Consider the following 27,048-nt stretch of genomic DNA (forward strand, 5'->3'; position numbering starts at 1 on the left):
ATTTGACCACCTATAAAACCCATATGCTGCTGACAGCTTCACACCTCTTCTCCAATAAGCACACTGGCTTTTTGCTTCATTTTTTTTACAACAGCAAGCGTTTTGCTTTGCAAACCTGAGGAGACACTGAGTGGAATTTTAGAAAGCCATCACATCATGAAATAGCCTCCTGAACCTCTCATGTCTAAGAAATGTCTCAGTTCTGTCATGACATGTTCACTACCACATCTTGTTTTACACAGCGTCAAGCAAACAAAGCGTGCCTATATAGACTGGAATCATCGGTCAGTAATATCTCTGCCGTCTTCTGGAGATGTCCTTTTTTCCCCCCTCCTTTCTTTACTTCAGGGCAACTTGAGAAGAAACCATCTATCTCCATATTTTTTAATAAGCCTCCAATTAGCCAAGTGCCTGGATGCTCTATTCCAGTTGTTTTGTTCACAAGGTATTACGCTGATCTGCGCATGTAAAGCAGAGCGGTGATCCCTCATCTTGTCAGTACTCTGCCTGAGAACAGCCGCAGACCCGAGACACGGGCTCCACGAGATCGCATGCATATTTAGAGCCATTCACTGCTCTCAGCAAATGACCTATGAAGACTGGTACACCAGAATTATGTACTTCCATTAGAATTTAGAAACACCGCTAGATCTTGTGCTTTATTTGTACAAAGCACAGTCGCAGCAGGGAGAATAGCATACACAAAAATTTAAAGCGAGAGCAACCAAACACCACCTGAATTCACAGCAGCACTAAAGCAGCAGCAACTGGATTTTCAGAAACTTGTCCCAGAAGAAAGAGCAAGCAACGTGTGGAAACAGAAAGCGGCACAAAGTGAGCCCTGCCGACCACTGAAGGAGCATGGTCCAGCGGGGACGGGGCACGTGGAGGCAGGAGGTCCCACCACGCTCAGGTCAGGCACACCCACCACACAGCTCACGCCTTTGAGGCAGGACACGTGCACAGCTTCAGGGATAGGAGCAGTTCTGCCAGCTTCAAAGTGCTTAGGCACACCGATGTTAATGCAATTTAAGTGCATGCCTAAGCGCCCTGCAAAACACAGGCACGAGCAGAGGAATCTTATTTAAGGTTAAAAGCATGGCTAAGTTCTTTAATGAATAGAGCTGCGCTTAGAGGTTTCCTGCAGGACTGAGACCTTAAAGTTAAATTCTGCCGTCATTTACACCCAGCAATGAAAGTCAAATTCTGCCCTCTATTATAAGCAGACAACCCCTTTAGATTGTATTTGAAATCAATGGGATTGCCTGGGTGTAAAATGAGAGCAGTCCCTTAGTGCCAGAGAAAACCAAGCAACAAAGCAATTTTACAATGTTAAATTCAGCAAATAAATTCTCGTATTATTGTTTTTGCTATTGTTACATTATTATTTAGCTTTGCTATGAAATTATATAGATAGAAAAACAGAAAATAATATTTTAAAGACAATTGTCTTGAGCTCCAAAATTTAAGGCAGTAATTTCTAGGCACACATGGCAATCCCATTTTATCTTCAAACCAATTCAAGGTACATTAGCCTGTTAAGGTAACATTCAGGAGCATTCTCAAAAATTAGCAATTTTAAACAAAACCATTTGTGTCAGTAGGGTCAGAGGCTGGAGGGCTTCTAACACTGGTTGAGCAAAGAATATTGATTCACCTTCCAGTCCTTGTTCAGACAAAATTTCCAAAGTACAGGCGGCTTCTGCCTGGATGAGGTTTCCAAGTCAAAATAATGCTCACACAACTCATCTACCAAACCACACAACAACACTGCAACCTACTGCGGGTTACCCATGCAAGCCCACACAAGCAAACCCAACTCGAATCACAAATCACTTCACCTGCAGATGGTAAAGGTGCTTGAGTTTAGGTAGATCCTTTTCCCACTTTATGTTTCTAGCATTGCCAAGTTAAGTCCTTAAATAAAATGATGGGATTCCTTCTGCTTGTCACATAGTTTCACTTTCAGAGAATATCTTAATCACAACAAAGGTTGCCTTTTTTGTTTGGTTGGTTGGTTGGGTTTTTTTACAATAAACCAGACTTCTGTCTATTTCTATGGAAAAAAGAAAAATAATTGTTTGTTTGTACAAACTCTAGTTCAAGCAGGAGAACCATGGAGAGGCCTTTCAAGCAGAGTGCTGCCTACAGGATTTCCAACTTCACAAGGGTAAGAGAAAGATAAGCCAGTTGGTTTCAATACCTAACTTTATGAGGAAAAGGTGAGGATATGCCACTTGGACTACATGTTTGTGGTTTCTCCTGCCATTTCCTCATTTACTGGATATATATCATAGCCACTGTGGTTTACCCTCAATGTAACCCCTTCTGTGATGAAAGAAACATCAATCACTCACTATGGTGGGTTTTAGCAATGTAAGTTCATGACACCATAAAATTTGGGAAGTATGGGGACACTGTGCACTGATAAAATGCCAATGTCACTTGCTTAAATTAAGAAACACATTCAGATCTGGTTTAAATTCAAATTTAAAAAGCCATTTTTTAAAAAGATTATTTTTCAAACCAAAATTATTCCCAGCACTATCACATCACATGATCAACCAGAAGATAGCCCCATTGTAGCAAATCCAGGAAACATATTTGCTTTGCTGCTTTCATTCAAAATAATTCCTTTAAAAACCACCAAAACAAGCTAAGAAACAAACAAACAAACAAACAAAATCCGTACCCAGCAAAATACATAAATACAAAAGACAATTTAATCATACCAGGAATATGGACAAATGACAATGAAAATAATAATTAATTAAAATAGATTGCATTCGGACTTTCACATTACCCAAAAATATTAAGTTAATGGCTAAAATCCAGACCTTGAAAAAGTTTAAACTTTTAGTATTTTTGTCTATCAAGAAACAAATATACCTCCCTGTTGTTACAAGCTGACACTTTAAGGTGAGGAAAAAAAAAGCCAAAAGCCAACCCCCCAAAACCCTACTCTTTAACAAGTCTTTCAAATATGACCTCCTACGTCATTTAATTTTTGAAAACCCTAAGGTCATGTAACACACTTTCTCTGTCATTTGTAAGTACATTAACTCAGTGGCCATACGACAGTGAAATTATGATAATGGGCTGCTAAAATGGGTCACGCAGACACTGCGTTTCATGTTAGCTTCAAACAACAGTGGGAATATAGTCCAAATGAAGTATGACAGTACAAAAGCACATGGTTTACTTTTCTCAAGGCTTTGCCAGTAACTGGGGAGGAGGCTGCAACCACTAAACATAAATGTATTAGTGGAGTTTCCCACCTATGAACTGTCCTTCTCTCCCCACCCATGATGCACTAAAAGAAAACTGCCATGACAAAGCAGCAAACTTTTTAATAAAAGACTGCATTATTCCTTGCAAGGTTCCCTTGCATAATACAAAGGTTATCATTAGACAAAGCCCATATTCTTAAAAAGAAAACAGTTTCACATAAGACAACTGAGAACAACACAAATCCTCACGCAACATAAAGTAGTTTTTGTCTTTTTAAAGTATACAATGATTAGTATGCACTCTTCTGTCTGTACACAAAATTCAACGGATACTGTTGCCTGAAGCCTAGGTAATGGCAGTTCATCAGCACACGTAAGTATGCTTTGAAGAGCCAAGAATTTAAAACATATCTAATTTGATATACATACGGAAGCCAACAAGCCACAACATTAAAAATTATTATTATTATTACTGTAGAGTTGAATGACAAAATGATCCTGAAGTGCACGCTTCAGGGACAGTTTGTTTGTATTCCTGCTTGTATCAATCTACAGGATCAGGAATACTGTTTGCAAAATTCAGGCAAGCATGGCACATCAGGGTTTGCTTGTCCTTTCAGTTTTTTTCATACATGGTGTTGCAGTTGGGAGGAAAAAACTGCAGCGTTGAGACTCTGAGAGACGACCTCCTGAAAATGCAGGCAAGCCGCACAGGATCGAAATCTGTGCACCAGTTAAAATCATACAACTGCATTTAACCCATTGATTTTTTTACGATATTAATACTTATTAACTACCTGTAATAAAGGCACAATTTTCTATAAAAAGCCCTTTTCTCTTTCTTTGTCTTTTCTGCACCATTTGAAAACTGTCAGTCTAATAGTTCCTAAGAGAACTCAAAGCAGTAAGGTTGACGAACACAAAAGCATAGAAACACCATCGCATGCAAAAGTTAGCTGAATAGCACAGATAATTGCTTAGATAATTATTTTGATAGAAGCCCTGCTGAAAGCTCCTATATTTTATCATACATGTTACGTGTGCATGACCCACATGTGCGCTGTATGTTGGCTGATAACTGAATTAGTGACTTTTTGCTTTTTCTTTTTGTTCAATACGATAACTAACATGTGCAGTTAGCGAAAAGGAGAATGGGCAACCTAGATTACCAGGCTCGTATTTATTTTTAAGCAAATCGTGTCTGTCAGACAGGGGGAGAAATCAAGTTACATAATTTATGTAAGGGGTGTCCATTATGTACACAGTAATGTAGCAGTCTGTGAGAAGACAAGCAAGTAGCAGTGAGAGAAGTTGCTCTTGAGGAAGATCACATTGCCCAGCTCCAGCCCGTGAGCTTCCTGAGCTTTATGCAGCCTGACTGACAATGAGATTTAATGTAGCCTAACTATAGTAGCCTTGAGCAGAGATGCAATTATAACAGGAAGGCATAGAGAGTTTTAGTGTATTAGACTGTATCAGGCTGTTGCGAGCATCAGTGGCATAATCAGCAAACGCTCGCTCTTCCAGACTCTTCCCCCCACCACCTGAAAATTCAAAACATAAGAACCTTCCACTATTAAGAACTTGAGTAAAGGTCATTTTGTTTTCCTCAATACTATAAAAAAATGGCATAGCTAGATTTGACATGCATATGCAAATCAGCACAGAGGAAAAAACCCTGATTTTCCTTCACACTAGATTACTGTATCTGTATGAAATGTTGATATAAACACCTTGACTAAGGAAAAAACCACACCAGCTCTGTGGTTTAATTGGCAGGATAGACTTAACAGATGTAGCAGTGCTGGACAAGGTTATTGTCTCATGGCAGATGATAACAAAAATGTACAATGCTATAGTGGTCAGAAAAATATAAATTCAGCGTAAGTTGTATTTTAACATACATCTATCATTTACACAAACAAGATGGGGAGATATTTTACAAAAACATAGAATAATATATCAATTACAGATAACTGGTTAATAATATCAGTATATATAATACAAAACAAATGGAAATATTTATATGGGGGAGAAAAAGATCACCATGGCTGTTCAATTTGTAGATATTTGAGGTGTCATAATATGCAATATGTCACTTAGTGCTTTGACATGAAATCTTTCTTGGCCTTAATTAACGCTTTCATTTCAAAGAGTTTTGAGTATATGAATCTACTGACTAAATAGCTGCACCCACCCCCCAAAACATTCAAACCATTTTATTTCACTAAGGAGATAACCAACCCAAATGTTAACTAAATGTGTGTTTATACAAAGTTTACAAGGAGAACTTTTGGCAAGAGTAAATAGAGACTGTTATTTTGACCGTACTTTTCATAAAACACATGTTCACACAGAACCACAAAAGGCATACATACAGACTAAATACATGCAAAAAAAAAAAAATCCCAGTCCCACCTATTTATCACAAAAGGAGTCGCCAAATCATGTATTAACTTCTACAACCCATTCTAAACTTCTTTTTTAAGCCTTGTGATGGGTCTAGATAGATATTACGTGCACTAAAGTAACACAGAAATATACCCTAATCTAGCACTAACATCTTTAATTTGTCACTTTCATGGCAGACATTTCCAGATAGTCTAGAGGTCCAGAAATTTTATGTTGCCAGCACAAAAGCAACTGAAGTACCTGACCACTTAAGCCCTCATATTTTAAAATTCACGACAGAAGCAAAGTAAATTTTACTAAAGACTATTATATAATCAATAATTTGTTGAAAACGTTTTTCTCATGGAAAGTTATGATGTTATTTCAAGCAACTGCTTATTACTATGTTATAAAGCATATTCCTCTGCAATATTCTGTTCAGGATCATGAAACCTTGGCAGCGTTATACATTTCCTCTTGATATACAGCAAGAAGTAACAGAGTTTGGGACAGTAATAAAAAGGATTCATCACTTTAAAATAGTTTAACATCCATTGTGTGCATTAAATGTTGGGGAAATGTTTGCAGGAACTACTGCAAAAGAGCCGCAAATCTAATTCTTTTCCCCTGTCTGATTGATACAATCAGGAATTCATTTAAATGGTCCTTTAGTGAGCCGTCATCAAACTGCAGCCCATTTACAGAAGGTTAGCTAATTAATGAACTCTTGATTGAAGATTAATTTGGCAACGCTTTTTAATTTTTGCCTTAAAACCATGACAAACAATGATGTATTTTAATTAGAGCTTCAGCTATAGCTGTATGCTTTATATACATCTTTGATATTGTAAACAGATCACATCTATTCATTGGTAAATAGATAATAATGTTTAATTATCTGGAAATTAACAAAAGACTAACAACGTATCCTTATTTTACACATGCAGAAATAACGTATGTCCATGATATGAAATGTCTTATCACAGAATGTAGATTCCACCACTGTACTTCCAAAATCCCTCTGTAACACATTGCTTTAATAAAAACTACTAAGTGCTAATTAGAAATAAAGATACAAGCTGGTGTATTCTGTATGCATACCTACAGATGTAGTAGTCCAACTATCCAGTATAAACCTGCTTCTTCTACCGTAAAAATAACGCTGTCTTCATGTAAAGTGTGATATTTCTGCACAATGATTGGTGATTTATTTGTGAAATTGCTCGAATGGCAAAGCCACACAGAGGTCTCAAAGCTCTCGACCAAGGTAAATAAAATGTCATAATATATTTAGCAAATAATAATGGAAAAAATAGAGAACAACATCAAGAGAAGATTCCAGGAAACAAATGGGAATGGGGAGGAATAAAATTCCTAGCATTTCGTCCCCCAAATAAAGTCACTGTACTGCAGCCTAAGTAACAGCAGCAAATTTAACTGCATTTGCAGAAAAAGTTCAATTACATTATTTTTCAATTTATCATTTTATTTTTCTGTACTGTCTTCTATTAACAACTTTTTGTTTTCTTTTTCAGAAGACATGCCCTTTCATAGCTTTTATTTTATGTGCCGTGACCCCCAACTCAGTTATTCTAACCACAAAAAGGCTGCAATGAAAAACCATCCCTGAGTGAAAGCAGCAGTAAGTTCCTGCATGTTGTCTGTGTTTTTGTTTGTGTGTTTGCTTTAAGGACAGGAAAACGGAATAGCATTTGAGATGCTCATAATAACCATGCTCACAAATAACACAATCAATAGCTTGTGGCTTTTTCAGAAATCATTTTCAACCAACTTGCCTCCTAAGACTGGAGACATAGAGTGCTTTCATCTGTTTGAGATCTGGCCTTTAATTGCTTCAGATTAACATTAAAACACTATAATGCTTACCAAAAATGTCTTGGCTATAATTTCATGCATTTTATTTCATTTTAAACACTGTTATATATTAACGACAAAATATTCATCGATAACAGCAAAGATAAACCTGGAAATTAATTCAGTCTAAGAAGGTCTCACTTCCCCATTGATTCTGTAGTCAGAGCTTAGTTAGGCAGGTGAAAGGTTCTGAATCAAACCAGAGTCATCTTTGCCTGAACATAAGAAACTCACAGCACATGTATGCACATAACCAGGGAAGTATCTTTTCTTGGTTAGATGAATATGTGAGCCTTTCTGTAGAGAAATAACATGCGGAATGTTGGAGCCAGGCATGAATTGCTGAAGGAGCTTGGGGTTTTCTTTAATTCCGTCTTTGTTTTCCATCGACTTTACAGCAGGTGATGTTTCTCAGAGGTTTATGGACAGTATAATCAAATACCAGGGAGAACATGAATTCCTGAACGTTTTTATAGTGTGGCCATGTCTTAATAAGGAGACAAATCCCAATCCTGAACAGACGTCTAAGCAGACATACAGTACTCCTAACTTACATGCTTATATACTGGTCCCAGCTAAGTATTATTATTGTTAGCATTATGGCCAGAAATCATCATCCTCTGTGGATGCATGACCTCTCATATTTCAGTTTAGTCACATTTTTGATCACATAGAACACCTGTGGAAAGTACACCAATAGCTAACCAAAAAGTAGTACCACAAAAACATGCTGTGATTTGTTTTCTCATGTGACTTAGTATCTGGAAAAGAGCAGGATAAACAACAGGAGCAAGCTGTCCATGTACAAGCAAATGTTCCTAGAGCTACCAAAAACAATGAAGAAGAAAAATTACTGCTACGATAACTAACACCTGTGAGTAAACGCAATATGCTTTGACAAAAATAAACGCATAAAGTAAAACAGATAAAGGCAAAATCAAATTCTGCATTCACTAACACAGGTACAAACCCGTGGAATCTCCTGACATAGAACGGGTATAAGAGAGGAAGGAATTTGGCCCACTAAATGCATCTTTTTAATCCAGCAACTGTTCCCCTAACCAGGATGAAAAAAAGATACAAGGTTAGAGGGTAAGAGATCCAGTAATGTAAAATCAGTGCCACACACACATTTGAGAAGCAGCTTTCATCAGAGCTGTCTAGTCCTAGATGTTTAAAATCATCTGTGTGAAAGGAGAGAAGAGAAAGAGGAAAATCACCTCCCTGTTCCAAGGGAAATGTTTGATTTTTGTACAATTATTTTAGTTTGAGTGGGTTGTGGAGAGCATTAAAGGAAGTGAACAGAGAAAGTGTTTTCATCAGTTGCTAGTTTGTGCTTGAAAAGCTCAAATACTGTTTCATTTTAATAGTTGAATCTCGGCATCTAGGTACTCCTCAGTGCAGAATACAGGCACTGACAACGTAGGGAAAAGAACGTGCAAGGTGACAGGTAAAGGAGAGGAGCACGACAGGCACCATCGGACAGCGTTGTCCCTCTCGCCGCAGGGGCACAGCGAGTTCTCACCCAGCGCCTGCAGTGGAACGTTCTGCGCTAACAGGAGCGTGCTCTGGAACACATTTAGGGTGGCCCCGGCTGGGTCCCCGGCTCTTCAGCCATGCCTGAGTCACTTACTCAGTATTGTTCAATATAGTTAAGTAGCACGTCCATCAGCTGTCATAATTAAAAAAAAAAAAAACCAAAACACACGCAGCAAAAAAACCACCAAAGGCCACAATATAAAACATATTTGTTCCTTTTACTTGGAAAAGTGTGGTTTTGTTTAGATCACAACTTCTGTTGCTGCTTCATAGTGTGTTTTCTAAAACTCTGAGGACCTGTTCCTACCATGGGATGCATATCCTCTGCAAAATACTGCCTGCCCTTATTGGCACCAAGGGTAAATCATAGGAGGTACTGAGCAAATCACAGAAGCAGGCCCTTATTCACTATGTCATCCTGCTGTTAAATCTTCGCTAAAATGTGAGGGGAGACCTCGAGGCTTTGCCTTTTGCTGTTTGGTCTTTTCATAAAAATTATCAAGTGCGTGGATGGCAAAATGCAAATCCGTGAGGGTTTGTGTTTTCTGATCCAAACATGAATTTATTTAAACAGGAAACCCCATAAGTATGTTAGAATACTAAAATACAAGAGGTCATGAAACTACAGAGGATACTCATTTTTCAGCAATAATGATAAGAATATTAATACTTAGCTGGGAAACAGTAAACAAGCAAGTTAGCTGCAAAAACTATTTTAATCCCACACCTGCTTAACAGAAAATACTATACATACACATGGCACTAATTTGCAGCTGTAATGGAAAATAAAATCTAAATTTTATGACTTGGTTCTATCTATCTGAAGAAAAATACAACATTGCATTAGTGGATATTCTATGACTTGAGGAATAAAAAACAATACTGTATATATTATGAAAGCTACACCTAGGTAGTGAGATTCATGACACACAGCTACTTTTAAAGTAGAAAGCTTGGATAGCTAATAAAATGTACTTCTCGACTCTTTGGATGGGACTACATTTACAGCCAAAAGACCTCCAGGTGTTTCACACAGCCTTAAACCAGACACCAGAATCTGGCTGGATTAACATTTCGCATCCAAGCTCCTTACTTCATAATGCCCATTTTATTCATATGAAAACGCCATGGAGTTCTAGAGTGAACTTCCCTGTGTATCAGAAAGCTGACTGCCACCCATGGTCAGGATCTTCCTTTCCTGCAATTAATCTAAAAATACAAATCTGTGATTTAAGGCTGCAGATTTCAAGCCAATTAATTACTTAAAAATTGAGGCACAGTTTTAAAATGCCCTGGGAATACTCATATTTAAAGAAAGGTGTATGCTTAACCTTTGAGAAATGAAGTTACTGTCTTTCTGACAGGCATACATACTTGTCAACAGGACTCATATACACAAGAAAGGAACAGACACAGATGGGTTCGCTGTTGCAAAAAGAGGACCTGAACCTCACTAACTACATTAGAAGCCACATAAAAATGAGGACTGCAGACTCAAAACTATCAGAGACCGTTACAAAAAGCTAGAATTTCTTAAATTGGTTGAAACATAATATACAATAAACCAAGTATCTTGTTCCATTGGTGCTCTCTAAGAATAATCGTGCTTTTGAAAGAATTTCAGTACTGGAACTCAGTAAAAATAATATATCATGCATATAATGTTTGTGTTAGACTTTTCTTGCCTTTAGGAGAACACAGTTACCTAGTCTCAAACTGTTTTAATTCTGCCGTAAAAGACTTAAGGAAAAGAAAGATCGGTTTCTAAATGTATTTTTTAGGGTTTGGTTGTTTTTTTTTTCTTTAATTTCGAAATACCACCTACTGCTATTTCTTTGCTGATTACTGGAAACAGCTGAAACTAACATGGTCCCTTTTTGTGTACTTCTGCATTCATATGCTGGCATCAAAGACGCTGCTAAAGGCTGGGAGTGTTAGCGTGTAGTTTACTGCCAGAGCTTGGGTCAGTGAAGGAGAGCTTTTCCTGTGTGTCTTACCAAACCAAGGTCTTCCTGCACTTGCACAGTGCAAAAAATCCCACCAGGGCCCATAAAAGGGGGAATTGAGATCCAGGCACCGAATGTTTTTTTCAAAAGAGATATTGTCTCATGCTTTTAATTTCCATTTTCAGAGAAAGGTAAAGAGGAAGAGGCAGCATTTGGCGCAGTCTATCATGCATTAACCAGGGGAAAGTCAACCTTGGGGCTGGCACACTCCAGAGCAGAGTTCCCTCCCTCTCGCCTGCTTTTGCCCATTGCAGCTAAGAGCTACTTCTTGTTTACCTGCTTCCAAACAACAAGCATTTGTCTGTATTCCTGGGCTTAATAATTACAATTATAAATCAATGTGCATTAATAAAATAAGTTTATAAGAGCTTAGTTGGCTTGCTATTTATGGCATTATAAAACACTCACATGTTATATGAACAATCCCAAGAGGCTTCTATTATCTATTCTCCAAATCATTTTATGATTATCATTTCATAATCATTTCAGAAAGAAACGGGCAAAGTAGCTTTGTAAACATCTATTTAATTTCTCAGTATTGTAATTTGGAATTTTCTCTCCCCTTCCCCACTGTGAATATTTAAAAATAATAAAAAAATAAATCCTCTGCCCAGGTTACTGGGCACAGGAAGAGACATTTTGGCTCAAACATGCATGATAACATAATATTAAGGACAGTAATGTAGCCAGCTTTGCATGACCTCAAGTATAAGGGCAGCTCTTACTGAACAAGAAGCATGCCTTTAGGTGTCCCCCAAATGTCTTGATGGTTGATGCTTCAACATAAGGATGATTAAGAAACCACACATCCTACCAAAATACTGCACTCTAAAACTTGGAATAAATTCCCCTTTCTCTAGCTGCAACATTTCTGAGCAGGGCTTTAGCACTCCATTATTGTGAATGTTTTTTGGCCCAAGGCAAAAAATATTGACAAAGTTCCACCTCCAAGACAGTTATTGTCTCTGTATACTTGATAGCAGCCTTCAGAAGTTCACCTGCCAGTATTAAATCCTTGGTTTGGGTGAGAGAAGTAAAAATTTGCTAGCATTCCAAGCTATTTTACTGTAGCAGCAGCTACAGCAGCAAATCAAATTGTTCTTTCAATTAAACCAGTTCAGTGCCTTAGAGAAGAAAGATCTAGCCTTCCCCTCCTCCAAAAACACTGCAGTTTATGCCAAGTCTGAAGTTTTTACTACAACTGAGAGGAAAAGGCTCAGATGTTCTTATTCTAGTGGTCAATAACCCACGTCACAAAATAAAAATGTTTCAAGCCATTTGCATATAACTGACAGCCTTTGCTAGAAGCCTGTGACATTCAAGTAGGCTACATGCCAAGGTCTTCAAGGGGACCATCACCAGGTTTGAACCTTCCTTTTGTCAGCAGCATGCACCAGCGGATTTGCTAGAAACTGGCAATACACTGGAACATATCAGACAGCAAGATCAAACAATGTGTCGTGATAATGTCCCAGATTTAAGCAGGCCAGAAAGAACACTTTGAGATGTACTAAAGCATCTCAATAGGAAGTACTTGGGCAAGTAAAATGGGAGCCTTACACCCTAGGCCTTCTAACAGCAAGGAAAGGAAAACTCATTCATAGAAAGCAAGTAGCACCATTCCTGTTCTGAAGCAAAACACTGTGATGCAAATTTAGCTGGTTCTGGCTGAACAGCAAAATACCTTACTTTTCTACATCCCCCGCACCCAAATACAAAGCAACTGCCCCACATATGCAGAGATTTTGTTTGCATGTGGGACGCAGAGTGACAACAATGATTTACCTTGCTCTGTTTTCCTTTTGACTTGTTCTGTGGTTTTTTAACAGTTTTCACTCACTGGAAGGATCAGGGAAATAACTAAGATGACGTCTGCTAACAGAATATATAACTGTCACTGTACCGCAGAGGGGACTTAAAGAACTATGTGGCAGGGTCCCTTTAAATGAGATGGCCACGGCTACACAAGGATGGAAACCAAATGACCCCTCATGGGTAATCTATCCAGGTTAGAGAGGAGGTCATTGCAGGGGCACTACAGAAAGGTATGCACTCTGCATGGGAAAGCAAAAGAATGTCAGAAACTAGAATTTCACAGGCTTTAACTTCAGAGACAGCAAACCCTTTCCCTGATGCTTTTTAAAAGAAAACTTTAAAATATCATAACACCAAGCCAACATCTTACTTTGAAACAGAATGTCAAATCCTCTACTCTTCATGTAAACACTTTATACTGCCATCATAGCAGGAGACAGGAGACAGCTCCAAACATGTCTCTTATATATTGACTCTACCACAAACCACTTTTTCTGCAGCTGTTTGAAAATGTGGCCTTATATTCAGAATGAACAGATACTGCCACCTGCCCAGGATCAGAATCTCACGAGATTAATTTAGTTTATGATGTCCAGGCTCTATAAGAAGCAAGCCCACCCCTCAACTCTCAATTTACTGGAAGTTCAGGACACTCAGTATCTCACAGGATCGGGCCTTACGCTGGCATAAAAACGTTATCCAAAATAGGATCACTAAATGGAGAACTATCACAGCTCTTGAGAGAAGTCTCTTCTCCTTTTCTTGTTCCAAATTTGTACAGTAGATAAAAATCTAAGTGTGCTATCTCACCTACTTTACCTATACAGTATTTGCACTGGCCAGCTTTAGTACGTTTCTGAAAATGTAAATGTTCCATTTCTTTTTTCTAATTAATATTTCTACCATCCTCCTCTCCTTCACCATTTTCTCCATCCCTTCAGTTGCACACACAAACACCCACAGACTCCCCCATGCCAAAGGCAGAGGAGTAAATCCAGCTTCTCTTCACCGATTATGGGCCTGGTTTTAATTTGTGCAATAGTCCTTTTGATAACAATGCCTAGTTAAAACATCCATTAAAAGTCTGTATCAGTCATTTAATGGAGGAAGAATCTAATAGGGTTCCATTGGAACTCCTCCATTAACTTTTAACAGAATTCTTTCTTACAGTCAGTGCTGTAAAACAGGGATATTTCACAAATTTAAGACCAGCCTCATTCTCCATGGGGTGACAGTTAGGTCACCACTTCCCAATCTTTTTTTTGGGTAACTACATCAGTTCACCATTTCAGCTGCAACAATCAGTCTCTTCACAACTTATTAATTGCAGCTTGTACTCGCTCTCTCTCACTAAACTCCAAATCACAAAGTGCCCTGAAAGTCCCAGTTGCATAGCTGGTCATAATGCATATAATAAAAAGTATAGCCACCAGTTTCTAAAAAAGCATACTATCAACCATTAACAACAAAGGACCAGACCTACCACAGTAATTATTGATCTGTCTAACTTTTATTCAGGAACCTAAACTCCCAACCATGGTGATGAACTGGTGTCTAAAGAGATCTTGGCAGATCTGTCTGAAAACTACACGATACCTGTACTGGTACATACAGCAGTTGCTAGAAGGAAGAACTGCTGTATAGGTAATATCCTTCCACACTGAGGTTCATTGGGAAAAACCAGCAAACAACAAAACTGAGACCACCTTCCTGTATCCATTAGCCACTCTACATTCTTATAAGATTGTCATCTTGGCACTTCCATCATGTTCTTTTGTACGTAAATCTCAAAATCCTTAACACAGAAAGGTAACTACTGCTAACAATTTTACAAGTGCAGCAACTAAGGCACAGGAACAGAGTCCAGGTCTTCTAATTCCTGGCCTTCAAGGGCAATGTTGAAGGCACTGGGAACTGGCAGTGTTCCTTCAGGACTAGCTTAAAATAAGGGAGTATTATGGTTCTTGGCCAGACTCTGAATGGTGGAAGCACAGGTTAACTCTCTAGCATGACGGATCTCCTCCAGTCACAGAACCATGAGGTACAGGTGCATGTGGGAAATGAGAAGGGATTTACTCAGGAGATTCCAGCCCGAACAAGTGAATCGACGTAATGGAACAGGTCAGGACCCCTGACTTCCACTGCCGGCTTCAAATCCCTCCACCCACAGAAAGCAGGGGGAAATATTGTCAAGATTATCCTCCTGTCACACGTTCAGAATTAAGAATTTCATTAATCACTGAGGAGTTCAAAGATCCTGTAAATCTGATTCTGTTCGCGCTTCCACCAGTTTGACACTGATGTAGCTGTGAATCCATTGGCTGCAAATGAGGTACTCCAAATTGCATATGCATAGCTAAGAGGAATCAAGTTCATAAATGTTATGATTTTCTTAGTCTCAACCGGCAGTTTCAGCAAACTTGAGCAGGAGCCCTGAAATCGACCTGGCTTGTGTAGCAGAACCTCTTGAGAAGAAAGTAAGAATGAAGGCAATTTTTTTTGCCCATTACACCCTGCACAAGCTTTAAAAAAAAAAAAAAAAATCAAAATGCAAAAAACGGTCCCTATAATACATGTGGTTGTATACATGCCTTTCTCAAGGAGTAGAATCATTCAGCTTTTGGCCTTGTGCTGCATCATACACTGAACTAAGTAAATGTTTTACTACACCCTACACAATTTTACTCACAAGTTTGTTTATACATAAATAGACACACACATGCACACACACTCACAAGCTTTTCTCAGGCTAGGTAATACGCCCCAGAAGCGCAGACAAAAATTGGAAGAAGATGAAAGAACAGTGCTCTCTTTCTTCACCACTTTTATTATTTGAAAAAAGACAACAAGGAGAGGTTCTGGGAGCATAATTTTTTGGTTGGTTGTTTCATCCAGTTGTTCATCATGGCCAACAGTAATGAAGAAACTGAAATAACACTTAGGAAAGGCCAATGAAAACAGGCAAATGGGAGACCAAGGTATAGACTTTTTAACAAGAAGAAAAAGGGTCTCACCAAAATATATTATCAAGAAAGAATAAATTTTTGTACATTGGAAATCACATAAGCTTCACCTAAGCTTTTGGAGAACTTTATTCAGCTGTCTCAAGAAGTACATAACCACTGGAAAATGCAACCACTATATCTGAATACAATAGTAGAGGTTGTTTTCTCACACAGGAAACTTAAGACAAGAATATATCACACGAAAAACTTAAAGAAATCTGAATTTAGCCATTCAGTCTTATGTTACATCAGGTTTACACTATGAATGCTCTCCAACCTATTCTCCACCACACGGCTACACTTGTATCTGCCCTTCCCTTCCGTAGCTTGCCACCCATTACTGCATCCATGAAATTGTACATGGGTACATGGTGATTCTACATCTAGGCATCCCACTTGCTGAAAGAAGTAAGTGGCAGAAAGAGTAACAAAGTAGCAGATCCCTGGTGCTACTGAATCAAGAGCATAGACAGAAAAGCTGGTTTAGAGGAAGTCCAAGTGATCCTGTTTTCAAAAGAAAAAAAAATATTTGAGACAATTTTCTTTGGGAAGCAGAGAAACTTAGGAATAGATTTATCCTCAGTGGTTTAGTATGCTAGGCAAAGATGAAGGCTGATAGGATGAACTGCTGGTGCAAGACACATCTAAACTACTTCAACGCTAACATGCCAGGCAAAGACTACGTCTCTAACTACAGAACAGCAAGTTTCTAAAGGAAATGCATCACTTTAGAACATTTCAGTGTACGCCTGTACAGCAGCCACACTGGTGCTCAGTCACAAAGCACTTCCAAGGAACTGCATTTAGTTTGTGAAAAGAGGGGTAGCTAAAGCTCTGCTCATTTCTAAGAACAAGTCTAGCTGCACCTGGTGTAGACTGTCAGTGAAAGCGGATTCACACTATGAAGCCGAGACTTTGCACAGAAGCAGCTGAGGAATGGGGATGTGTTCTGTTTGATGATCGGAGAGGTAATCCCCACCGCTGTGGGAGTGGCAGCCTTCAGCAGAAGGGCAGCAGCAAAACCGTGGCGGTAGTAACAAATTTTCACAGTTATGTTTGCTACATCTTTGGTCTCAGCAAACGTACCACAGCACTGACAGCACCATAAACTCACAGGGCTTTGGCAAGATGCATATAAAATACAAACATGCAACAATCCATCAAAAGCATAGAAAGATGGAAATGGGCAGGGTGGCACCGCACTGAGGAAGAGGATTACAGCGACTATACGTTTTGCTGAATTTTCCCTAAAACTGCTACACATAGTATTCTCCAGTCTAGAAACCCTCTCTAGGAGGAGCCAAAAGAAGAGATTAGATTCTTTTTTAAAGTGCAAAGCATTGCAGGGATGCTCCTGGTTCAGCCCTATTTCTACATACTAGTGTTTTATTTCTGTGCGCTCTTTCCATACAGAAAATACAGTACAGAGGGACAAACCTTGAAAGATGTGTCTGATCTAAGCAAAAGTTAAGTTGGAAGTACAGCACATGAAGGAGGGCTTTCAATGTGTAAACCAAACAGTTAATCTGAGGAACTGGGCCGTTCACCTGAGGAAGGGAACTGTACTTCATCAGGATCTACTAGAAATTGGGAACCTCCTAAAAGCAGATACTGCTGATTACATAAGGGAAAAGGAGGAAAAAAGATTAATGATAAAAATTTATCTCTGTCCCAAATAGATAATGGGTTAGATGATGTGTTTATTTGATCATCCAACTAAGTTTTTACTCTGTCTACCAGATCCCTAATGAAGCTAATTAAAAGTTCAAAGAAGTTCAAGGAAGTACTCTTTAAGTATGATGTCACTTAGCAAAATACAGTATAACCCATATGCTACATACTGCCTGTAACAGAATACATACAAGTGATAATCTTTACAAGAAAGAATGAGAAAAAAACAGCTCATTGTGGGCTATCAATGGAAATGTAAGTTAGCAGGAAGTGGCTTAGTCTAGTGGGATAGATGTGATTTAGTGAGGGGCAGAGCACTGAAGAAAGTATCATGGGTTGTGGACTATACTCCTAGCCCTACAAAGTTTGCTATGACTTCACCTTTATAGCGTCTCTCCTTACCTTTTACTCCATACTAGCCACCTTCATCATGACTGTTAACTTTACGGGTAGAGTCTGTGCTCAACGCTTCTCAACAGCGTCTAACTGAACAGGTGCTGACCTCGACTCAGAGCCTCTAGACAACAAAATGCTTGTTTCTCAAATCAAAAATAACAAAAGCAATTTTAAAAACATATAAATGTAACTTATACACAAAGCCAAAGACTGTTTACAAATCTAGGTAACAAGAAAATACAGGATTTAGATGTTCATGTGATCTGCTAACTTTAATTCAAATAAACCAGGCAAAACCATCCAAGTGTATCTGATGCTGCATTTGTCTTGAATACAAAGCCATTCCCACTACATTACTCAATCACATTCTTATCACTTGAGCATTAACTTTATTCTAAGATTCCGTTTCAGTACAACTAAATGTAGCAGATACCAGTAGGACTGCTGGAGATATATGAGCATAAGGCTAATTTTAGAAATTTGTTTAAGTTTCTTTTTTTTTTTTCCTCCTAGGAATGCATCAGTAAAGGAAACCCACCAGCTCTGAAGAGCACCAAAATTCAGAGGAACAGAGGCATGTCTCTGCAGGTTGATAAAAAATTCTTCCCGTTACACAGAATACAACCACCCTGTAAATATACAGGCCAAGGAGTAAAAAAAAAAAAAAAAAGTACAGAGTCTATTGGATATACCTCAACTGCAGAAGCACCTGTGTTAATTACATCACTGACACAAGTTAAGTGCACAGTAATCAGACGACAAAGCGTTAACAGTCAGTGAGTTGCCATGTAATTACTGTTACATCCAATGGAGTTACCCAGTACTGTATGTACTGCATTGTTCCTGTTATTATGTAGTAACTATCAAATTACCACGTGTCATCACTGTAACATTAGGTTGATCCACTATGGAAATTCATTCTTTTCAACAGCAGTCTAAATTCTTCATTTTGTCCCTCTGGTGATGTGGACAGGTGGATTATGTACTGAGCTATACTAAAGGTTAAAGGACTAGGTTAGGCACTTCATAGATTAAATCTGATCAAACAGCCTGATTCTGCCATCTTTTCCCACTATGAGTTTCATTACTCTACTGCAGATGGGATAATACTTGACAGGGTACTACTATCTGTCCCAAAGTGATCATTTTCTCCTTACATTTCCTGTAAAACCTACAGCAACTTTCCCTCTCTACATCTCTAGTAGTTGCTATCTTAAAAAAATAGAGAAGAAAAGCAGGTTTTGCTTGCTGTAAATGAAAGGGAGTCAACGATGTCAGGACCTACACTGTTACTAATCTATTTTACTGAGTAGACATACAGAAAATAATACCATGATGGGAGGAAAGAATATTAGGCCTTTTTTTTAAAGGGACAAACAGAAATAGATACATCATGATAAGCTTCGGTTCATACGTTTTCTGCATCTATATTTCCGTGGAGAACAAAATTAAGTGTTAGAAGTGTTTTAAAATAGCATTAGGAATACACACAAGTCTTGGAAACAGCCCAAGCGAGGGAGCAAAACTGCAAGTGTAGCTCTCAACCTGGGAACCTCCCACACTACAACAAACTCATTAGCAACTGCTAACAAGCCACCTGGTGTGAGCTACATGATAAGTGAAAATACGATGGCGAGGATGTTATGAAAATGGTTATCACCCATCAGTGCATTCACTACAAGGAGTATTTTGCACGTATATTTTACATTAACACTTGGAAGGTGCTCAGATGTTATGTGAACAGGAGCCCACGCAAGAGCCTGCACAGATGACACAGTGGTTTCAAGGGCACAGGATTGTTCACTATTAGCTAAAGTGACATCTACATAGGTGCGCAGCCAAATTCATACACAAATGAATCTGGAACAGTGTACATGTAATTCAGGAGGTTTCACCACTGTGTCCCCTAGCCCCGCTCTAAGGGGTGATGGTAAAACAACAGCACCCCAGCCTTGTTTACACTACATCTTGCACCATTTACTACCCCAGCAGAGACATGAGCCTAATCAACTGAAGTGTAACCTTCTACAACAGTTTTGCTGCTCAAGATCTACCCTTGGCTCTAAAGATGCCAACAAGATGGAGTTCAAAAAGATCTGTGTTACTTAACTTGATGTCACATCTGAGAAACTGCCCTTCTAACGAAACATTTCTGTACAAAGAACTTTTACGTGAGCACACAACTATTTCTGTGATGCAATGACCAGGATCTCCAGCACTGGGATCTTTCCAAACATTGCCTTACACAAAAGCTTTGGGGCTAATGCTACCTGTGTTGCTTGTGAAAAGTAATGAACCAAGTTATGGGAGAGGGAGAACGAGGACTTTGTCTCTTTAATTTTGCATGCATGATAATGTTTTTAACCACTAAGGTCATACCTGCATGTGATGACTGACAACTTTTCAGCTTGATTCAAAGCAAACAGCTGTTGGTTTGATTGCCTAGCAACTAAAAGTTGATGGATGACCCTTAAGATGGATAACTACCATAAATCACCTCATTCAGACTCTCAGGGAAAAAAATTAAAAAACAATGGTTTTCATGACATTTGCTGCACTCCATAATGTGCCATGATAAATTTGGCCGCCTTATGGATGCACAGTTGTGGCTGCTGAAATTAGACACTTTTGTTTTCTGCATTCTGCAATTCTTGTAGCCCCCTCTGTAAGGTGTGTTCATATTAATATACTCCACTGTCAGAAGAAAGCAGAGTACCAGAAGCTACTGTCAGTCACCACAAGGCAGGGAGAATCTGTATTGAATCTCTGCATCACCAAACAGCTTTTAATCAGGAAACAGCAGTCTTATATCATAGCTATGGCACTGGGCTACATGCATTAATAATCGTTACAATATATTTAGTGTAATGACTTGACCCCGGTCAACATTATTGATGCTGTGATTAATATGAATTTGATAAACTGCTTCCTCTTTGAAGACATTTTGTATGTTTCTCAAGCAAGAGAAAAATACTTTTTATGTATAAGTAAATACAGCAGGCCTTCATAGAGGCATTCAGATCTCAGCTGCACAGGTGTAAAAATAGATTTCTCAGGATTTATACTAGTGTCCCTGAAATTGAAATCAAGACCACAAGAAAGAGGGGGGAAAAAAGAAGAAAAAAAATATGTCCTCATTTTCATCTCATTAACAGAAGAAAAAAAATCCAAAACCCCCAAACCATGATTCTAAATAGAAGGCCATATTCCTCCCAGAGTGTTCAGACAGAAAGGGAAATTCCCTTTTATTGTTCTAGATAATAGGATTTCTCCATTTGTTATGTACAGAATACATATGCATTCAAAAACAGATGTTCGTAATTGTTTCCATTGTTTGGATTTTTTTTAAACTCTTGAGCTTGACTATTCACATGAAAACTCTCATACTGAATTTGGTTTATGACAGCAAAATGATTTCTGGTTTTGTTTAAAGGAAAAAACAAAAAAACAAACCAAAACGAGGAGATAGTTTGGTGCAAGTTTTAGTATACCCTTGTGGAAGTGCTGCCTTAAATGCTTGTATGTGAGGAGTTCACCAGGGACAAGTGTGGTTAAGAGCTACCTTCCTCTTAGTAGATACATGTCAGCCCACATGAATAAACGGCTGTCCAATGCATTTTTTTGTATGATACAGTAATGCCCAAACTGTGATGCATGACCTACCGAAGGAGGGCAGGTCAAGAGGGACCCAAGCTATGATCAGAGGCATGAAAAAGAACTCCAAAAACCAAATCAGTGGGAAATGGAAGGTATCAGGGGAAATCAGAAAATCAGATGGAAATGGGAGATAAGCAACTTTACCTGGGGAGCAGGAGGTTACCTGGGCAAAGTAACTGGGAAAATGATGCTAAGAGAAGAAAGTTTCAAGGTGGGACTGAGCTGTCAGAACATGTGGAGGAAACATGCTTGACACCTGCTCACACTCTATCTAGACCTATGCTACCAGTTTCAAGAACTTCCCCTTTTACTGAAGTCAGTTAAGCATTTTCTGAATTCAAGTTACTTCATTTCTAAAAAATCAAAAGTCATTTTCCAAAGCGTGAAACATTCTAATAAATTCATGAAGCATGCTGGCGTGCTGGTGGTACTAGATCAGAAATAACACTTAGCTGAACCATGCCTTCAGATTTTCAGCAGGTTGTAAGCAGTTTTCTAAAACACATATTCTGAAAATGTGAGGTGTTTTCACCTGCAAGATCCCGCCCCACGTTCCTTAATTTTACATAAAAGTGGAATGCAAGCACAGTAGGCACGAGGCTCAGACTGCTGCATTTCTCAACAACCAAGAAAGTTGATGCTCCACCAGGTACGTGTGCAATGGAAGATACCTCACAGTAAGCGAATATGTAGTTTAGACACCCTTTGTCTCTCCCAGCAGAGACAAAAGTGGCAATGTAACAATGCTAGTTGTAATGCATTTTATTTGGAGCTTCTGAAATTTCAGATCACAGCATTCTATAATCAATATTTTGCATTATTCAGCCACAGTACCCCTTCAGCTGAGAACCTAACTAGTGTAATTCACACAAACAAAGAGTCTCAAGTGCACCTAGATATGTTTAGCATAAAAGCACTTATATTTATATAACATTCAGATCTCTATTTATTGTGTCAGCTTTAAGTCTCGGATGCCTCAGTGAAGGACCTGCTAAAGAGGACAAGACGGCATGCTGGCCCTTTAAAACTGAAATGCTTGTTTCCTTTCTGTAAGAAAAGTAAATCATGCTATAGTGAGTGGAGCTTTGAAAAAGCATCCATCCATTAAAGTTCATGGATCCTCGTTTCCAGATTGTCCCTCCCCTGGCTGTGTCTCAAGTTACAGCCTTGTACAATCCAAGTCTAAATAATATTCACTATGATAAATGACACCATAACTCCGATATCCACAATCAATCTTTGCTTTAAAGATACATCCATCTTCAATAATGTTGATGGGGATTCTGTAAAATGGGAAACGTGACTGTTTTCCCGACCTCCTAACAGTGGGGGAAGGAAGCTCTGAGTGATGGCTGTCAGCCCACATCTGGCTGCAAAAATAAATTAGCCTTATGTAGACAAATGAAAGGACCAGCCCTGACTAGAAAACAGCCACTCCTGAGCAATGGCTAATTTATAGGACTCCTTTCTGGAAAGTTCCTAGCTGAGGCTACAGTCTCCTTAGCTATCTCTTTAAATGATATCTGATGCTGTAAATAACTTCAGTGTGGTAGGAACTATGCAAAGTACAAAGAGTGATTTGGTGGGGGAAGGAGAGGAGACAATAACTTTCTCACATTCTTTGTACATGATCAAGATGTAAAATTCAGCCACTTAAAACACACTCGCACACACATGCAAACAAAAGTTTTGCTTCAGCAAAAACGTTGTTATATTTTGAAAATATGCTCCTCTTCGTTTGACAGAAGATTATTTTCTACTTTAACTCCTTTGTCATCTCCTGGGCTGCAGGACTGAGGCAACGACATTACAGAAATTAAACTATTCGGTGCAAGTAACACCTGGAGGTTTGGGGATTATTTTTTTCCCCATTAAATGGTATCAACTCCTCTTTCTCCTCACCTTGCCCCCTCCCGCTGACAGAAGAGTTTCACGAGAGGTGTGGCGAGTCCTACCAGGTCAGTTCCTCTACGCAGGTGCTGTGCGGCTCAGATGTTGCGAAGTGGCATACAGAGAAACTACCCGCTGTATTTATCTCAGCACATGGCTTCAGAATAACCCAAAGGAGAATTTAAAATGGGGAGGTGGAAGAAGACTCCCTCTCTGTCTCACTCGCTGCCTTACAGGAAGCACAAATCTCTACCTGTGCATAGGACAGTGGCTACCCTTTTTTCACGACTGAAATGCTTTATTACCTTATTCTTTATGTCTTTGACCTTGTCCTGCTGTAGAAAAACGTAGGACTTTAATTCTTATAGCGTACAATATATGGGATTTTAAAAAAAAAAAAAAAAAAAAAAAAAGAAGTCCTTTCCAGGAGGAGAGGGGAAACGGATGAGGGAGCAGCCCGGTGCACGTTGTTTCCGCACGCCGGCTGGCCGGCACAGCACCTGGGCATCGCGGCTCCCCGGAGGAGGTCCGGCGGTGCTGGGGAGGGCTGGCGGCGGCAGTGGCGGCAGCGAGGGTTAATTCTGTGAAGGTTGAAGGACTTACAGTAATGCCGCGAAGACAGAAACATCACAGGCTTTCCTGGCAAGAGGCTCGCGGAGGGTAGGAGGGGACTGCGAAATGAACTCTCTCAGGCTTTGTCGTGTGCGTTTCCCAAGGCCCGGCCTGGCCCCTTTGATAAATGACACATGTCATTCTGTCAGGGGCTGACACTGCAGCTGGGAGGGCCGGTGATGTATGGCTCCGCTGAAAAGGAAATCAACTTTTTGGCACCAAGTAAGACTGTGCCCTGTGTAAGGATTTTGTTTCTCAAAAAGTGAAAGATAGACTTAGGATTTAAAAAAAAAAAAGAAAAAAAAAAGTTGAAAAACAGATTGAACGACAGCTTACACTTAACATAAATTAACTCGGTAATGGTGAAATGTGCTAGCCTGTGATAAATAAAAGCTACATTAGTCAATTATTAATCACACTCCAACTTGTAGCCAAAACCCATGACTTAAATCTGAGGCCTGAGCTGCCTTACAAACAGATAAGACAGTGTTTGATAGATGTCTTGCATAGTGTAATCAGGAAGGAATCAAAGGCTTAGTGGTTTAACCAGGGGGGGTGTGGAAGGTTCTGGAAACTGAGACTGGGTAAAGTGGATAACTGGATTGAAAGCGCCCTTTCACTGGGGATACAGTATATCTTTTGACTGCTTAAAAAGAGAGAGAGAGAGAGAGAAGGGGGGGAGAGACATATCTGAATTTGGTTTAATCTTTTTTTTATATACAGGAATGTCTCGAAACTGTATGTCCCTCCCCCACCCTCCCACCACCACCACTGTGTTAAATCATTTAAATCTGATCACTATTAAATGGATTCTCACCGAGACATCAAGTGTTTCAAATATGATCGTTTTGCACGGATTACAATTTAAGCATTTTATTTAATCGAATGAACTCACATCAGGCTGCAACACATTCATGCAGATACAAGCTGTAGAGAAAAAGCACAAAGCTGCATAAACTAAACGATTCCTATTCAACCAGACTGTAAAGACAAAATAAAGGATTTCAGATACAAAGAAAAAACCTAAACATCTAAAATCAGGGGGGGGAGGGGGAGGGAGAAGGGATGCAGCATCTAAAAACCAGCATTACGCCTGTGTGAAAGGCTGAACTTGCGCATCACCTTGATGAGGTGCAATCACAGAACAGCTCTGCTTTTTGTTTATCCTCTATCTGCAGAGCAACATGATGGACACTGAACCCAAACGTGACTTTCGTCCCCTGACCAGAGAGAACTAGCACCACGTAGCACTAAAATACCACTCCCTCGGGTCCAGTTGGCTTAAAACGCTAGCCTAGGCTTCCTGGAGGCCCTCAACTCAGCGGTGGCAGGATGTGAGTTTCACCATCTTCCTCCCCGTGTGGATGCTCTCACGCCTCCTCCTCACCATCCAGAACTCTGCGTAACTGAAAACAAAATGTTTCATCTGATACACAGAGCCTCGAACAGCGGTATTTCTCGGATGCGTCGTAGCCTCAGGTCCTGATCTAGAAACAGGCTGTACGCGGGCGCACCCCTGCGACTGCACGAAGCCAGCTGCTGGACCGGGGTCTCCGCGCCAGGTAAGTCGCTTTCTGCCATGGGTTGTGTTTTCACCAGCAACTCATTGAGAGCATCACTGGGGTGGGGGCTCACAGAAGCGCTATGGCCCCTTCCTGAGGCAGGCCTTAATGAGCACCGTTATCAGCTGGAACACTGTATAAATGTTTGTTTCTCAATCAGTAATTTCCATATGCTTTACATCATTTCTAGTGAGCTACCAATCGCACTGGTTCATCGATGACTTGTTTAACTCTCCCGAAGCTTCAGACACAATGTGTAATTGCGCTATCGCACAACTGACTCGCGTGTTTAACCAGGACACAAAAAAGATGCAGATCCCAATGAGGAAAGTAAGCATTCACAGCATCGACCATGAAGGACTTTATCAGACAATTTTCCCAGCCACAAAGTACTGCAGAAAAAACCTCTGAACTTTAGAAAAAATGATTTACCTTTTCCCTTTCCCCTCAGCATGTTACTACTTTATACTACAAAATATGGAAACTTCTAAATGTTTCTACATGGGACAGGGTCCTACTGTGCTCGGTGCTGTACACACACACACACCAGGAAACAAACGAGCTTTTAATGTTGATCAAGTGAAACTGCATTCTTCAGTTTACATATGCTGTACATGCTTGGCTTTTTTACCAGTACAAAGATGAAAATTAAAAGAAAATCATCTGTTACTGTAAAAATTACACCACCAGTTATAACCAGTTTTTAAAGTCTGTATACATTCATATGCATGTATGTAGGTATATTTAACCACATACATTCCCTTGCCCTCCAACCTGCCATCAGGATTTTACATTATAAAATTATGTACTACTGTAAAGTATTTCTTTACGCAGGGGTATGGACTTGCCAGCAGCCCCAAAAAGCGATCCAGTTCACCTCCGTTTTCAGAAGTAAACTGTTAGCTTCACTCAAGTGAAATCTCAGATAATCTCAACCAGCTGAAAATGACAGCAGTTGTCTAGATCACAGCCGCTATATACCCAGTCACCAACTTCAAGGTGGTGCAGAGACTGCTTAATTGAGGAATTTAAAAACAACGACTGAAAAAAGCACAAATTTCAAAGTAAATTAAATAGGGAGACCCTTTGAACCCCAAACTTAGTGACAGCCCCTGCAGATAGTACAGCTATTTTCTCAATACATGTAAAATTTGACTATGGAAAGAAAGATAAGGAGCAAGGGAACGGTGTGTATGTAAATACACGTGCACACTGTCTGGTGTTTTAAACTTTTGCCTTCCTATTGCTAAAATGTCATTTTTTTAAGTCTATAAAATTTCAGATAGTGTGCAAAATGTTTATATATTACCAAGGTCTCCCTTTAAAAGGTTTATACTTTTACTTTATGACCTGTCCTTGATTTGACACTTCCGCTCATCAGAAAGGGATTTATAAAATA

The 27,048-nt window shown here is 39.4% G+C and overlaps 1 protein-coding gene across 1 annotated transcript in view; it reads right to left on the reverse strand.

Annotated features, from left to right (window-relative positions):
- TSHZ1 (teashirt zinc finger homeobox 1) overlaps positions 1-25,668 on the reverse strand; it is a 38,165-nt gene extending 12,497 nt beyond the window's left edge. Inside the window, exon 1 of the mRNA XM_075705043.1 lies at positions 25,521-25,668. Coding sequence (XP_075561158.1) covers positions 25,521-25,668 — 148 coding nt within the window. The remainder of the gene's footprint in view (positions 1-25,520) is intronic.
- Between the last annotated feature and the right edge of the window lie 1,380 nt (positions 25,669-27,048).

Source organism: Pelecanus crispus, chromosome 2 (assembly GCF_030463565.1).
Source record: "Pelecanus crispus isolate bPelCri1 chromosome 2, bPelCri1.pri, whole genome shotgun sequence".
Taxonomy (NCBI): Eukaryota; Metazoa; Chordata; class Aves; order Pelecaniformes; family Pelecanidae; genus Pelecanus; species Pelecanus crispus.